Source organism: Balaenoptera musculus, chromosome 1 (assembly GCF_009873245.2).
Source record: "Balaenoptera musculus isolate JJ_BM4_2016_0621 chromosome 1, mBalMus1.pri.v3, whole genome shotgun sequence".
Classification (NCBI taxonomy): domain Eukaryota; kingdom Metazoa; phylum Chordata; class Mammalia; order Artiodactyla; family Balaenopteridae; genus Balaenoptera; species Balaenoptera musculus.
The window spans coordinates 26152498-26167584 of record NC_045785.1 but is presented as its reverse complement, the minus strand read 5'-3'; the positions used below and the strand labels follow the sequence as shown (position 1 = coordinate 26167584).

At 49.5% G+C, this 15087-nt stretch overlaps 1 protein-coding gene across 4 annotated transcripts in view; it reads right to left on the bottom strand.

The window, feature by feature from the left end:
* Positions 1–14572, bottom strand: part of AZIN2 (antizyme inhibitor 2) — a 42036-nt gene extending 27464 nt beyond the window's left edge. Inside the window, exons 1-7 of one of the 4 annotated variants that reach the window (XM_036824481.1) lie at positions 14434–14572; positions 14220–14340; positions 13391–13564; positions 11726–11899; positions 2431–2603; positions 1297–1431; positions 337–502 (exon numbers count right to left, since the gene is read on the bottom strand). In XM_036824481.1, the coding sequence (XP_036680376.1) occupies positions 337–502; positions 1297–1431; positions 2431–2603; positions 11726–11899; positions 13391–13495 (753 nt within the window). In that variant the 5' untranslated portion in view covers positions 13496–13564; positions 14220–14340; positions 14434–14572. Of the gene's footprint in view, positions 1–336; positions 503–1296; positions 1432–2430; positions 2644–11725; positions 11900–13390; positions 13565–14219; positions 14341–14433 lie in introns of those variants that run through there. The other 3 variants (XM_036824500.1, XM_036824471.1, XM_036824490.1) reach the window with 3 other exon arrangements.
* Between the last annotated feature and the right edge of the window lie 515 nt (positions 14573–15087).

The following is a 15087-nucleotide window of genomic DNA, read 5'->3' as shown; positions in this document are numbered from 1 at the left end:
GAGGGTGAATAGGGCACACCCAGACCCTCAGAAAGCCTTATGACTTATGCAAATATGGCCTGGTTAAGCCTCAAATAGGTGCATGGACGGAGTCAGGCAAAGCTGGGTACGCAGCCGGCTCTGCCGTGGACTCAGGAAGTGAAGTAACATCTGCAAGCCTCAGTCTGCTCAGCTGTAACACAGGGTTAATAATAAGATAATCCAGGTAAAGCACTAAGCACAGCACATAGCACATGGGACCCACTCACAGTGGGCTTCCTGGGATCATTATAACCCTCCCCGCCCCCATCCCCACCCCCACCAAGCCCAGTGTGACACTTGCGATCCCAGGGTTACCTCTTCGAATCTCACTTTGGCCCCCTCCACTCCAGGGAAGCCGCCGCCAAGGTCCAGGATGTGCATCCTGTGGCCCAGCTCAGCACCCATTTCAAACACAAGCCGGGCGTCTGCGATGGACTGAGCGTAGGCCTGAGGGTCAGGACAGCCACTGCCAATGTGAAAACTGGGAAGGGAGGAAGAGCCTCGGCTTACACACAGGGGCCCAAGTACCACCACCTCAGTCCCAGCCAGGAGCAACCTTGGCCGAGCACACTGGATGCTGTGCCCATTTTCCAGGTGTAGTGACTGTGGGCATAAAAGGTTAAATGGGCTGCCAAGGGCCATGTGGCAAGTTAGGAGTGGACAGGAGACTAGATCCAAGGTCCCTTGGCACTTGGCGCCCCCCCCCCATCCCTCCATGCTGCCCCCGGGGCTGAGCCTTCTGGGGTGAGGGCTAGGGCCCCAGATTCAGCCACATCTGATGTACATCTCACTCAGCAGTCTGACATGCTGTGCTTCAGTTTCCCCGTCTATAAAGTGGGGATAAGATCCCACAATTATGGGATAGTGTCCATGAAGCATTTAGCAGAGTGCCTGGCCAACCTAAGTGCAAGAAAAAGGAAAGCTATATTGTTAGGTCATAGTTCTTGCTTCTTCCATATCCCCTACCAGAAACGAGGCAGAGCCAAGGTGTGCCTGGACGACATTTGGCCTCAGGCTGGGGAAACTCCTGCAAAGCCAGGTCCCTCCTGGAACCTCCTGGGACAGGACCTTCTGCAGACTGTGGGGTTGGGGCAGTGGGACACTCCAAACCTTCTTTCCAAAGGGAGGAAGCTCTCAAATGGCAGAATTCTAGGCCCAGGGACAGGCCCTCCTTGGAGACACTGAGGGAGGTCTCACACAGAGTTGATTAAGTCCTGGGAAAGAGGCAGTGGGCAGCGGGCGTGGGTGGTGATGGCGGGGCTCCTGGGCACTCACCTCACACCCACCACCTCTACGTGGTTCCTCTTGGCATCTTCAAGCAGGTGTCTGCAGGATTGCAGCGACACTCCGAACGTGAGGCTCAGGCGGCTCCGGGAGTGGGAGTCATCGGTGGCAATGCACAGAACCATCCTGAGGAGACACGCAGCACCTCTGCGGGGGGCGCCAGGCCTCACCCCCCCACCCCGCCCCCGACCAAGCCTTCTCTAAGTCAAGGGGCGTGAACCCTCACGGCTCAGAGCTACCCAACCCCACAAGCCCCTGGACCCCTTCCTCTCCCTGCACAGCCAGTCAGCCTCTGAGTCCTGTCCAATCCATTCCCTAAATGTCCCTGGGCCCTTCCCTGGGGCCCCTGCCCTGCTCCCGACCTCACCAGTTCTCCTCTGGGCAGCCCCACTTCTCCGAATCAGCCTTAACACCAGCCAGGCTTTTCCAACTTCTCTTGTATCGGGGGGAACATTTTTTAAACACAGTCTTATTGAGAACCCCGATATCCCCAATATGTAAAACAGACAAAATGGAAGCTGCTTCGGGTGAACTAGAGTGGCCCGCCATCTGGCTCCCCAGGGTGTCCAGTGACCAGGTAAGAGGCACAGCCTGAGCAAGATGTCCAGCCCTGACCCCTCCCAAAGCCCACGTGCATTGGGGTCCCTGCCCTGTGACAAGCGTCATTCACTTCTCCTTCTCCCCTTGCACATGGTCTGTTCCAGCCACACCAAATTTCTGCTTATGCCTCAAATGCCCCATGCTGCTTCTGGCCTCCATGCGTTTGCTCACGCAGTTCACTCTGACACACTGTTTATGCCCTCCCCAGATGCTGGTCACTCCTCAAGGCCCTCCTTAAATGCCACCTCCTCTGTGAAACTTCCCCAACCACCCCCTCTTGCTTCCTCTGCCGTGACTTTGACCTCCGTAGTACCGTGGGCTTTGCTCTGCCTGGCCTGTAATCCGTCATTTCTACCTCTGTCCTAGTCAGGCTCTACATCCTGGGTCCAGTCCAGGAGTGCCTGCCCCAACCTCCTGTGACTCTGGCCGGGTCCAAGGCAGGGTCCTCAGCCCCGGCCCCATTCCTCCCACTCCCTCTGCCCTCACACGCAGCCCAGCCTCCCACATGAGTGCTTCTCAGCTTACTTGGCACTGGGGTGGCTTTTTACCACCTTTGCCAGCTCCATCTCGTTGTCAAAGCTCAGCAGCCGGACCCCATGCTTGGCAGCATACTTGATGTGTGCAATTTGCTTACAGGGGTTGGCGTAGATGATCTTACTGGCGGGGACACCAATATGCTGGACCAACTCCATCTCTGCCTGTGGGATCCCAAAGGTGGTGGTGAGGAAGCACCAAAGCCTGCTGGGCCCACAGAGGCCAAGGAAGCACAGATGAGGCGCAAAGTCATGGCTGTGCCTGGGGAGGTCCATAAAAAGTGGGCCTCACTTTTAGACAACAGGTATACAAAAATCAGGACGCACGCTGGTTCACCATTGACAGGCAGGGCTGCCATGTACAGCTGTGTGGGTGGTTTACTGCACAATCCTAGGGAGGGAGGGGTCCCGTTCAGAGAATACATGGTAGATTTGTATGTTTATTACGACTTCCTAACAGTAAAGCATCTTGCTCTAACAAAATCAGTATATTTATTTACAACGATTAAGTGTCTTAAGGAAAGGATACATTTTCTAATTCACACAAAGGCACTCTACAGATTCATGGTAGCCCTGAAAACAGGTTTCTGACACATTTTCCTGGCAGATTTAAATGTTTAGAGACTATTACTTGATGTGTTAGAAAGTTCACCAGACCAATAGTCTTTTTGACACAGGTCATCCAACATCCAAACACCTGCTCTGTGCATGGCATGGTGCTGGGTGGCTCCAGCAAGGCCCTCTCCCCACAGGGCCTCCTCTTCCTCACCTTTCCAGAACGGTGCTCCACCTGATTGCTGCATTAATGATCCAGGCAATGATAATGATGATGGTGAAAGCAACCGTGGTCACAGAGCACCGACCACAAGCAGGCACTGAATGAGAGGCTTTACATCAGGTGTTGGCAAACTTTTTCCATGAAGGGCCAGAGAGTAAATATTTTAGGCTTTGTGGGCCATATAGTTTCTGTACAACTACTCAAATGTCTTTGTAGCACCAAAGCAGCCGCAGATAATGCATAAGAGAATGAGCATGGCTGTGGTCCAATAAAACTCTACAAGTCCCACCATCCATTGTTTGCCAACCCTTGCTTTACTTATTTATTTATGTATGTATGTATTTATTTATTTATTTATTTGGCCTCGCCGCACACCTTGTGGGATCTTAGCTCCCCGACCAGGGATCAAACCCGTGCCCCCTGCAGTGGAAGCACAGGGTCCTAGCCACTGGACTGCCAGTGAAGTCCCCAACCCTTGCTTTAGATTCACTCTTTTATTTACTCCTTACAATACGCCACCAGATGGTATTAGCTCCATTCTATAGAGAAGGAAACATGCTCAGAGAGGCTATGCAGCAAGTAGGAGGCAGAACCAACTTTCAAACTCAAGCCTGACCCTCCATGATTAAGAAGGTGGCAGTTTGGAAGCACGGTAGGAGACACAGGGCCATCTTTAGCCATCCCAAGTTTGTAATAAGACTGTAATTTTAACGTAGCAACTTTTCAGCACGAGGTATTTATGTGCATTATCTCATGCAATGCCTATAACTATCCTATGAAATATTTAGCGGCCACATTTTACAGAGGACAAATTGAGTTCAAAGAAACCCACTTGCCTTGGTGACACAGCCAGTGAGTAGCAGAGAGAGACACAAAGGTCCACCTCCAGAGCTGGAACTGCTGTCATCACAGCTTGCTTCCAAAGACCCCACGTCTGAGCAGTTATGAAAATGTGGCTTTGCTCCCTGCCTCACCCAAGAGGTGAGAGGAAGCAGCAATGGTAACACTTTGGGGACCTGTGGTTTAGCTTTGATTAAAATTATTTAAATAATAACCATTGTCATTCATTAAAGGATTACTGTATGCCAGCCACTGCATTAAATATTTTATAGACATTCTTATTTCATCGCCATATTAATCTTATGAGGCAGGAAACAGAGGCTCAGAGAGGCCTTAAGTGACTTGTCCAAAGTCACACGGCTTACAAGTGGCACTGCTAGAATTCTAACCCAGGACCGTCCGACTTTAGCACACCAGCTCTTAACCACAGCACTTCAGTGGAGAAGACACCTTGATGCTGAATTGGCAAGTGTGTCTCGAGCATCTATTGAGTTGCCAGGCTTTGAGACAAGTGCTAATGAAAACAAGTGGTGAGTAAAGCAGACAGGGTCTCTGACCCTGTGGAGGTTTCAGGCAGATGGGAAAGAAGGGGAGGAATGAATGAACACTGAATAATAATAGGATTACAAATGGATAAGAGCCATGGAGAAAAAGTACGGGATACTAGAGAATGTGGGATGGGGAAACCTGGATGTGAGGGGGTGACGGACAGCTTTCTGAAGGTCAGAAATTTAAGCTGAGGAGGAGGTGTGGAGAAAAGGGAACCCTCCTACACTGTTGGTGGGAATGTAAATTGGTGCAGCCACTATGGAAAACAGTATGGAGGTTCCTTAACAAACTGGAAATAGAGTTACCATATGATCTAGCAATCTCACTCCTGGGCATATATCTGGAAAGGACAAAAGCTCTAATTTGAAAAGATACATGCACCCCGATGTTCACAGCAGCACCATTACAATAGCCAAGACATGGAAGCAACCTAAGTGTCCATCAACAGATGAATGGATAAAGAGGATGTGGTGTATATATATATATATAAACACACATACACACACACAATGGAATATTACTCAGCCATAAAAAATGAAATTCTGTCATTTGCAGCAATGTGGATGGACCTAGAGATTATCATACTAAGTGAAATAAGTCAGAGAAAGACAAATACCATATGATATCACTTATATGTAGAATCTAAAATATGATACAAATGAATTTATTTACAAAACAGAAACAGACTCACAGATATAGAAAACAAACTATGGCTTCCAAAGGGGAAGGAAGGGAGGGAGGAATAAACTGGGACTATGGGATTGACAGATGCATACTTCTGCATATAAAACAGGTAAACCACAAGGATTTACTGTATAGCACAGGAAACTATATTCAGTATCTTATAATAAACTATAATAAAAAAGAATATATATACATATATATGAATAACTGAACCACTTTGCTGTACACCTGAAACTAACACAGTACTGTAAATCAACTATACTTCAATTTAAAAAAAAAAAAGAAAGAAAGAAATTTAAGCTGAGCCCCATAGGAGGCCTGGGCCAGGCTGAAAGGGAAGGAAAGAATGTTTCTGGTAGGAGAAGTGGCCTGTGCGGAGGTTCTGAGGCAAGGATGTACTCAGCCTGGGGGAGGAACAGAGAACGCTGGGGTGGCCTGGGCAGGGTGACCACCGTGGGGGACGATGAGCTTGGAGGGATGCAGGCAGAGCCAACAGGGAGACCAAGAAGGCTGCTGTGATTTATATTTGACCCTGCCAGTGGTGGGAAACAGTTTGAGGGGTCTCAAGAGGGAAAAGGACATGATCAGATGGGCATTTTGAATGCAAGGTCTAAATGCATGTCACTCTGGCTACCGTGTGAAAATGGACCAAGGAAGGGCCTAGGAGAATTCTGGGAGACACTCACAACCTCCCTGGGAAACAGGACAGGCTGCATAGAAAGGGGGGTGGTGTCATCTGTAGGCATGGCTGGCAAACTTGGTGAGGGACTGCACGTGGGGATGTGGGGTTAGATGTCTGAGGGGGACTCCTCGCCCAGCAGGCCCAGGGGCCCCTCTCAAGGGGCAGATCATGAGTGCATTTGAACACACTGGGTTCCAGGCATCCTGTGGCAACAAGTCAGCACCTGGATACATAGGGTCTGGGCTGGAGATCAAAACAGGGGAGGTGGTGGCATATTAGGGGTATTTGAAGCCATGGGAGGAGATGAAATCCCCTACAAAGACAGAGAGTTTATAAGAGAAGGGAGCCTGAGCCGGAATCCAGAGGAACTCTCCCAGTTAGAGAGCAGGAAGAGCCAGCACAGGACCGGCAGAGAGGGGAGGAGAGAGCATCTCCAGAAGAGGCGGAACAACGCAGAGGTTTCTTATGCCATTCCTGTCAAAGCAAACCCTGTCTTGCAATTCACATCTGTGCAGAAGGAGACCTCTCCACTGTCAGAGGCACCCCAGGAGGGTGGAGCAGGCTCCCAGCAGCGTCCACTTTCACTGGATATGTTTCTAAAGTCTTTAAAACCAAGAGCACGTGTTGTTGTTGAGTACAAGCATACCTCATTTTATTTCGCCTCACTCTGTTGTGCTTTGCAGATATTGCAATTTTTACAAATTGAAGGTTTGTGGCAACCCTGCATCAAGCAAGCCTATTGGCACCATTTTTCCAGCAGTGTTTGCTCACTTCACGTCTCTGTGTCACATTTTGGTAATTCTTGTGATATTTCAGACGTTTTCAGTGTTACTGTATTTGTTATGGTGATCTGTGATCAGTGATCTTTGATGTTACTATTGTCATTGTTTTGGGGTCACGAACCACGCCCATATGCCCATACAGTGAACTTAATGGATAAATGTGTGTTCTGACTGCTCCACCCCTCAGCCATTCCCCATCTCCCTCCCGCTCGTTGGGCCTCCCTATCCCCTGACATACAACAACACAACCATATTGAAATTCGGCCAGTTAATAACCCTACAATGACCTCTAGGTATTCAAGTGAAACGAAGAGTCTTCTCTTAAGAAACTGCCACCCCACACTTCAGCAACCACCGCCCTGAGCAGTCGGCAGCCATCAACATTGAGGCAAGACCCGCCACCAGCAAAAAAGATTACGACTCGCTGATGGTTCAGATGATGGTTAGCATTTTTTACCAAGAAAATATTTTTTACTTAAGGTATGTACATTTTACTTAAAGTATGTTTTTAGACATAATGCTATTGCACACTTAATAGACTACAGAATAGTGTAAGCATAACTTTTATATGCACTGGGAAAACAAAAAATTCATGTGACTCACTTTATTGTGATCTTCACTTTACCGTAGTGGTCTGGAACCCAACCCACAATATCCTAGGCTAGGCCTGTGTTTTTAAAAAGAATGTGTTTCAATGGATGCAACCAGAGATTATCATACCAAGTGAAGTAAGTCAGAAAGAGAAAGACAAATACCATATGATTATCACTTATATGTGGAATCTAAAATATGACACAAATGAACCTATCTATGAAACAGAAATAGAATCGGGGACATAGAGGATAGACTGGTGGTTGCCAAGGGGGAGGGTGGGTAGGACAGCGATGGATTGGGAGTTTGGGATTAGCAGATGGAAACTGGTATATATAGAATGGATAAACAAGGTCCTGCTATATAGCACAGGAACTCTATTCAGTATCCTGTGATAAACCATAACGGAAAAGAATATGAAAAAGAATGTATATATATGTATAACTGAGTCACTTTGCTGTTCAGCAGTAATTAACACAAAATTGTAATTCAACTATACTTCAATAAAAAATAAATTTAAAAACTAAATTTAAAAAATACTAAAAAAACAAAAAAAGAATGTTTCAAATGGGGAGTTGCTACTCAATGGGTATAAAGTGTCAGTTCTGCAAGAGGAATCAGTTCTAGAGATCTGCTATACAACATGGTGCCTATACTTAACAATTCCTTATTAAACACTTAAAAATTTGTGAGGGTAGATCTCACTTTAAGTGTTCCCACCACACACACACACACACACACACACACACACACACTTTTCATGGTGAGATCAAAAGCTAGGAGGACCAAGGACTGTCCCCTACAAGGTCTAAAAGCTTCAACATGGACAGATCTCCAAAATCTGCTGAGCTTAAAGCTATTGTAAGGGACTTCCCTGGTGGCGCAGTGGTTAAGAATCCACCTGCCAATGTAAGGCACATGGGTTCGAGTCCTGGTCCGGGAAGATCCCACATGCCGTGGAGCAACTAAGCCTGTGCAGTGCACCACAACTACTGAGCCTGCGCTCTAGAGCCCATGCGCCACAACTACTGAAGCCCGCGCTCCTAGAGCTCGTGCTCCGCAACAAGAGAAGCCACCCCAAGGAGAAGCCTGCACACTGCAACAAAGAGTAGCCCCACTCGCCACAACTAGAGATAGCCCACGCGCAGCAATGAATACCAAATGCAGCCAATAAATAAATAAATAATTTATTAAAAAAATAAAAATAAAGCTATGTGGCACAATACCTACCACATGAACATCTTATATTTTGTTACAAAATCACAAGATATTTTCTATGTTTCCTATGGATCATATTTGTAAGTATTTTTCAAATACCATGTAGCCACCAAAGTCAAACTCAGAATGTTGATTATCTCTGGAGACATAAAGCTGACGTTCTACTTTTTTCTTGCAGATGAATCAACATATTATTTGAATAATTCAAAATGAATGTTTAGAATAAAGTGCTCACTGGATCCTGGAGATTGCTGGGGACGTTGGCAAGAGGAGATTCCTTGGAATGATGAGTGGAGGTCGGGAAGCAGTGGCTTAAGGAGTGGGTGCTAAGGGAAAGAGACAAGTGACTGCAGACAGGCAAGTGTAGACAACTCAGTTTGGCCATGAAGAGAGAGCAAGGGATTGGGCTGGGGGACGATGTGGTGTCCAGAGAAGGCATTTTAAGATGGGAGGATGCTGAGGGAGACAGCCAGAGAGGGCAAGGGATGGGGTAGGAGAGATGACATAAGGTCCTTGGGAAGGTGGGTGGGTGGACCAGAGCCCCGTGTAAGGCGTGGCTGGTGCCCTTGACCCTGGAGCCTGTCTGATGCATATCTGTACACCCAGCCCCAGCTCATGCCTGACCCTAGGTCAGTGGCCGCCAAAGCATGGTGCGGTACAGCGTGGCCACCAGCTCCAGCCAACCAGAAGAGGGCAGCCTCGGCCTTCCAAGAAAAGCTGTGCCACATCTCAGGAAATGCACCCAAGGGCCACATGATCCCACCTACCGGGAGGGGTCTCAGCTCTGCCATCCCCTCCCCGGGGATCTTGGCAAAGACAGCAGTGATAAAGTCAGAGACCCCTTGCCATACTCAAGCGGCCCCTTCCCAGGGCATACCACAAACCTCTGTGCCTCCTTTCCTTATACACTAACTGCTTCCTCATGGGGCTGTTGTCAAAATCACGGTGATAATAATTACCTCACAGGGTTGTTTCAAGAGTCAAATGAGATCATGTACAGAAAATGCTTGGTTGGGCTTCCCTGGTGGCGCAGTGGTTGAGAATCTGCCTGCTAATGCAGGGGACACGGGTTCGAGCCCTGGTCTGGGAAGATCCCACATGCCACGGAGCAGCTGGGCCCGTGAGCCACAACTACTGAGCCTGCGCGTCTGGAGCCTGTGCCCCGCAACGGGAGGGGCCGCGATAGTGAAAGGCCCGCGCACCGCGATGAAGAGCGGTCCCCGCACCGCGATGAAGAGTGGCCCCCACTTGCCTCAACTAGAGAAAGCCCTCGCATGAACCGAAGACCCAACACAACCAAAAATAAAATAAAATAAATAATAAATAAAGTAGCTATAAAAAAAAAAAAAAAAGAAAATGCTTGGCAAAGCACCCGACACAACAGGAGCCCTCAGCAAACGACCCCCACCCGACTTCTAAGCCCTACACCCCACAACTCTGCCCTTTGGAGGCCAGTCCTGAGTCTTGAGGGCCAGCACAGGGCCCCACCTCTGGGTTTCCAGAAGCAGAGGACTCTAGTCAGTGAGGTTTGGTCCTGTTCTTCACCCCTAGACCAAGGGGGCTGGAAAAGTGTCCCCTTCCTCCTCAGTCAGAGCAGAGACCCGGCATGCTGCAGGGGGCAAGTCTTGGCTCTGCTACCAGCAAGCTGTGTGAAGCTGACCCCCAGTTCCTCAACTGCAAAATGGCAATCTCTTCCCCTAGGCACCCCATGGGGCTTTATGTGGGGCATGCATGAAACCAGGTGTGCAAAACAAGAGCTGATGCAAAGGGGCTTCACAGGTGACATGAGGGAGACTCATCTACCACTAAGGACACTAACATGCGTCTCTGATAAAGGTGAACGTGCTCGTTCCAACCGTCCACCATGGTGTGCACCTCTCTCCCACCTGGAACCCCTCCAGCCTCCTACCCAGATGAGCTCTCCTCCTGTCTCCTCCAGATCCCTTTCTAGAATCCTCCTCACCACACCCAGCTATATTGCTGACCAGGGTTTAAAAGGGATTCCCCCTCAAAACAATCATTACTAAACATTTAAAAATAACTGTAATAACAATATCACAAATTAATGCCCACAGGCTTGCTCCCACCTCAGGACCTTTGCACTTGCTGGTCCCTCTGCCTGGAATGCTCTTCCCCTGGTTATCCACCTGGCTTGGATCCTTTGCTTCCTTCAGATCTGTGTTCAAATTTCAGTGATGCCCTCCCTGGCCAAACCATCTAAAAGTACAATCCTCTTTCCTGACATCCAGGTCTCTTCCCTACTTCCCTTTCCCTCTTTAATTTTCTCCACAACATTTACCATCTAAAATACCATAGACTTTCATTGTTTAACTTGTTTGTTCTTTAGAAAGCAAGCTCCATGAAGGGACCTTTTTTGTTTTGTTCACTTGCTAAATCCCCACCTAGAAAAGTACTTGAGTTTAAAAAAAAAAAAAAAAGAAAGAAAAGTACTTGACTCCCTAGTAGGTGCTCAATAAATGTTGCTGAATGAATAACTATGTCCAAAGCTGTACTCTGAGGAAACTCTATAGCTAAAAGACTTATCAAGTAAGAATAGAATGGAAATAGATAAGCTGTGTATTCAACTCAAGGACAACAAAGTCTGTTTTACTCAACACTGTATTGCCAGCCCTACCTAGCACAGTGTCTAGCACACTGCAAGAGTTCAATGAATAGAGAATGACAGTAATAAACAAATCTAAAGAGAGCAGGAGGGAATTAAGACAACAGCATTAATCAAATCAGAAAGGCAGCAGAACTGGCAACAACAAAACTCTACAAGCATTAGTTAAGAAAATGTACAGTCACACGTTATTAATATTATAAAAGAAAAAAATAAAACCAATGATAAAACGGTGTTTTTGTTTTGTTTTAATTAGAAGAATACCACAAATAGCTCTATGCCAAGAAGTTTGAAAATCTCCATTAAAAAGGTGACCCACCTACCCAGGGTCACACGTGGTTCCAATGTGGAACTTCAAGGCTGGCAAATTCCACCCTCATCCCTTACACCCCTTGCATGTGGGTGGCCCCTCCCAGAGGGCAGGGGCCAATTACAGGTCACTCCTGCTTCCCCAGGTCCACCCACAGCAGCTGCAGCCGGGCCATGCGGGTGTTCAGTAGGCAGTGAGGGTCAGTGTGCAGGTGGGGGGCAGGAGCTCACCTTGTTGGCACAGCTGAAGCCCAGTCCTAGCTCAGCCAGGACCTTCAGCACGCCGGGGCTGCTGTTGCACTTGACAGCGTAAAAGGGTCGGACTCGCGGCAGGCACTTCAGAAAGCAGAAGTGCTTTCTCACTACAGCACCCAGGTCGGCCACAAAGAAGGCAGCGACCTCTTCCTGCACAACAAGAAGGGTGAATATGAGACCCCACCCAGCTTCCTCCTAGTGCGTGCCATCCACGGTCCTCCCAAGTACCCTGCTCTAAAATTCTCTGGGGATCCCCAAGCCTACAGGACATTCGAGGCTCTGTGATCCAGCTCCAGTCCCTTCCCTCATTTCAGCTCAAACTCCAGCTCTATCCTAGATCATTTTCCACCTCCCAGCCTTTACTCCCACCATGTCCTCCATGTAGAATATCCTTCCCCCACATGTGTCTGGCAAGTTCCTAATCCACCTTCAAGTTTCAACTGAAATGCCACCTTCCCCCAAACCAATAAGGCAACTCCACCTTTAATGCTCCCACTGCATTTTGCACATGCTTCCAAAGTATCAGAGCTCTGTGTATATAGACATCTGTCTTCTCCAGAAAAAAAATAAATTCCTTGAAGACCCACAGCCTACAGCCACTGCCTTTCACATTTAGGTGTTCAATGAAGCCTTGAAGTAGTCCCACTGCCACTGCAACCCATGCCTGAGGACAACTGTTTACTGAGGGTTGAACACATATGAGGCCATTGGTGAGACCACATTAATTAAACCTTTTCTGGGACTCAGTTTCCCTTTTATGCAACACTTTTTTACTGATGCCCACTTGGTGTCTGACCAAGCATACCTATGCAAGTATGCTAAGTATGCTTGGGTCTGCAAAAGAACCCCTTAAGCAATTACAAGCCCATTCAATAAATGCTAAGCAGGAGTTTCTACAAAATGCAGAGAAGGAGAAAATCCATGGAGAAGCAAAGTACAAAATCTGCCTGGGGCAATCAGGAAAAGGTGACAGGGATGAGTAATAAGTAATGAGTAAAAATAGGTAAGAGGCAAGAGAGGCTGGGAGAAGGGAAGAGGGAACAGCCTGGGCAAAGGAGTGATAATGGAGCACATGGAATCCTCGGGAAATATGAGCAGAGTAGTTCAGCTCTGATGGAGCATAACATATACCGTGGGAAAAGCCAGAAATGGGGCTATGAAGGCAGAGGAGTTCTGACCTGGATCCTGTAGGGAGTGAGAAACTGCCAAAGAATTCTGATTTTGAGCAGGGCTGTGATAAAGTTGGAAGGGGTGGGATGGGGCAGGGAAAAGGTTAGGGGGGTTTTAGAGAGATGAGGCCTAAACTACACAGTGAGGTCCCAGAAGAACACACTGAAGGGTAATTTAAGGAGGCTGGATTCACAGAGCTTAGGGGTGCCCAGGTGTGGGAGGGGAAGTGAGGACGCCCAGGTTTCTGACCTAGAGGGCTGCGTAGATGATGGTAGTGTTGTTCATGAAGGCAGGGAACACAGGAGGGGCAGGTTTGGGGGCAAGGACCAGGAATTTGGAGAAAAAAAGAGACGTCTCTCACAAATAGAAAGGAATGAATACCAAATAAATGAAAGAATCAGATGAGGGCCCTAGGAGGCACCTGAGCCTGCTGGGAGAACAGAAGACCCATCCCCACTCCCAGGTCCTCACCGTGGTGGACTGTGAGGCCCCCAGAGTGAGCTGCTCCAGCAGGTCTCGGGTGCTGAAGCCCTCCTCCACCATCACGAAGTCCGCTTCACTCAGGTAGCCAGCCATGCCGAGGAGGAGCCGATGGGCTGGATGGAGCTGCCGCTGCCTCAGGCGCCTTAGAAAGTATGCAACACACTGCGGGAGGAGAGTGAGGGGGCCTCTGGGGGGCTGGCGTCAGCGGCACTCCTCACCTCCCCAGGCCAAGGCGCCCACTCCTGTCACACCCTGCCCCCAGCACAAGCCTGGGGAGCTTAGGTTCACTGGGAGGAGTGGGGACGATCAGGAATCCTGGACTGGGCCAAGTCATTATCTGCCTAGATGTCACTGCCTCTCCGAGCCTCAGTTTCCACATCTGTAAAATGGATGCATTGTTTTGGAGATCCTTTCCAGTTCTGAAATTAGGGTTTTGGTTTAAAGGGAAAGAATGAGAGAGAAGGAGCAGGAAAGCCGAGTGGGGAAGTTTCCAGGTGACCCCCCCATCCTGACCACGCCCACCTAAAGTGGCTGCAGGTGGTCCCACCAAGGAGTCTCAGCCTGAGAGCTGAGGTTCAAGTCCGCTCTCTGCTGCGTGACCCTGGGTACGCCCCGTCCCCTCTCGGAGCCTCAGTTTCACCGTTTGTAAAGAGGGGCCGGGCTGGTCCTGACTTGCTAGGATGGTAAGCGTGCATGGGGGCTCCATATGGTGGGTGATGGCCGCGGGCTCTCGGGCAAGAACTGAAGGCTGAGGTTCTGTCCGGGTGAGCCCTCCTGAGTGCAGGGCCGAGGTCCCGCCCCGCCCAAACCCCCTTACCAAGCCCCGTGCTCCTTCGCGGGGGCCAGAGCCAGGCGCGCTGCTGGGGGGGGTCGCCGGTGACCTCGAAACTTGTGCAGCACCCCGAGGAGGAGTGGCAATTGCGGAGCCGAGGCCCCTGCTGAGAGGAGACAAGAGGGGCCAGGGAGCAGGTCAGCACTGGAGCCGAGAGCGCCCGCTCCCGAGGCTCCCCAAGCCTTTCCCCCGCACTCGCCTTAAAACGCATTTACACGGCTTCGGCCCATAGGTCTCCCCAGCGAGTGAAACTGCTCCTCCGCGCCTCCACTCGCTAGCTTTCCCCGGCTTGGGGCCCGCGGCCTGCTGCCGCCCGCCCAGCAGCCAGCGACCCCACGCCCCGCCTTCCGCCCGCCGCTCACTTATATAAGCCCCGCCCAGACCCCGCCCCTGCGCTCAGGCCCCTCCTCCGCTCGGCCCCCCTCCGTAGCCCTGGCAACTGGGTGCCACCATCCCATTGGTCGATTCCGACATAAAGCATTCAACCCTGCTAGCCGGCTCAGCAAACGTGATTCTCAGTCCTACCGAGACCCTTCCGCCGCTACCCTACGCTGGGAAATAGGAACTGCAGGCCCGCTAGCTCAGAATCCCGAGCGTCTACGCGGTGGGACGCTTAGCTCCTGGATACTGGATCTTGGAGAGTGGGCAGGAAGCCAGGAGGTTTTTTATTTGCTCTGGAAAGCCTTTTCTGTGACTACTTCAGCTCGACGGTGCCTCTCCTCTCCGATCTGGTGAATTGCCCACTCATCCCAGAAAGCCCAGGTCAAATGTCATCTTGTTTTACTTTTCTAATAAAATCATTTTTATTTAATTGCCTCTTCCAGCATCCTCCAACTCAAAACCCAGATGAAAT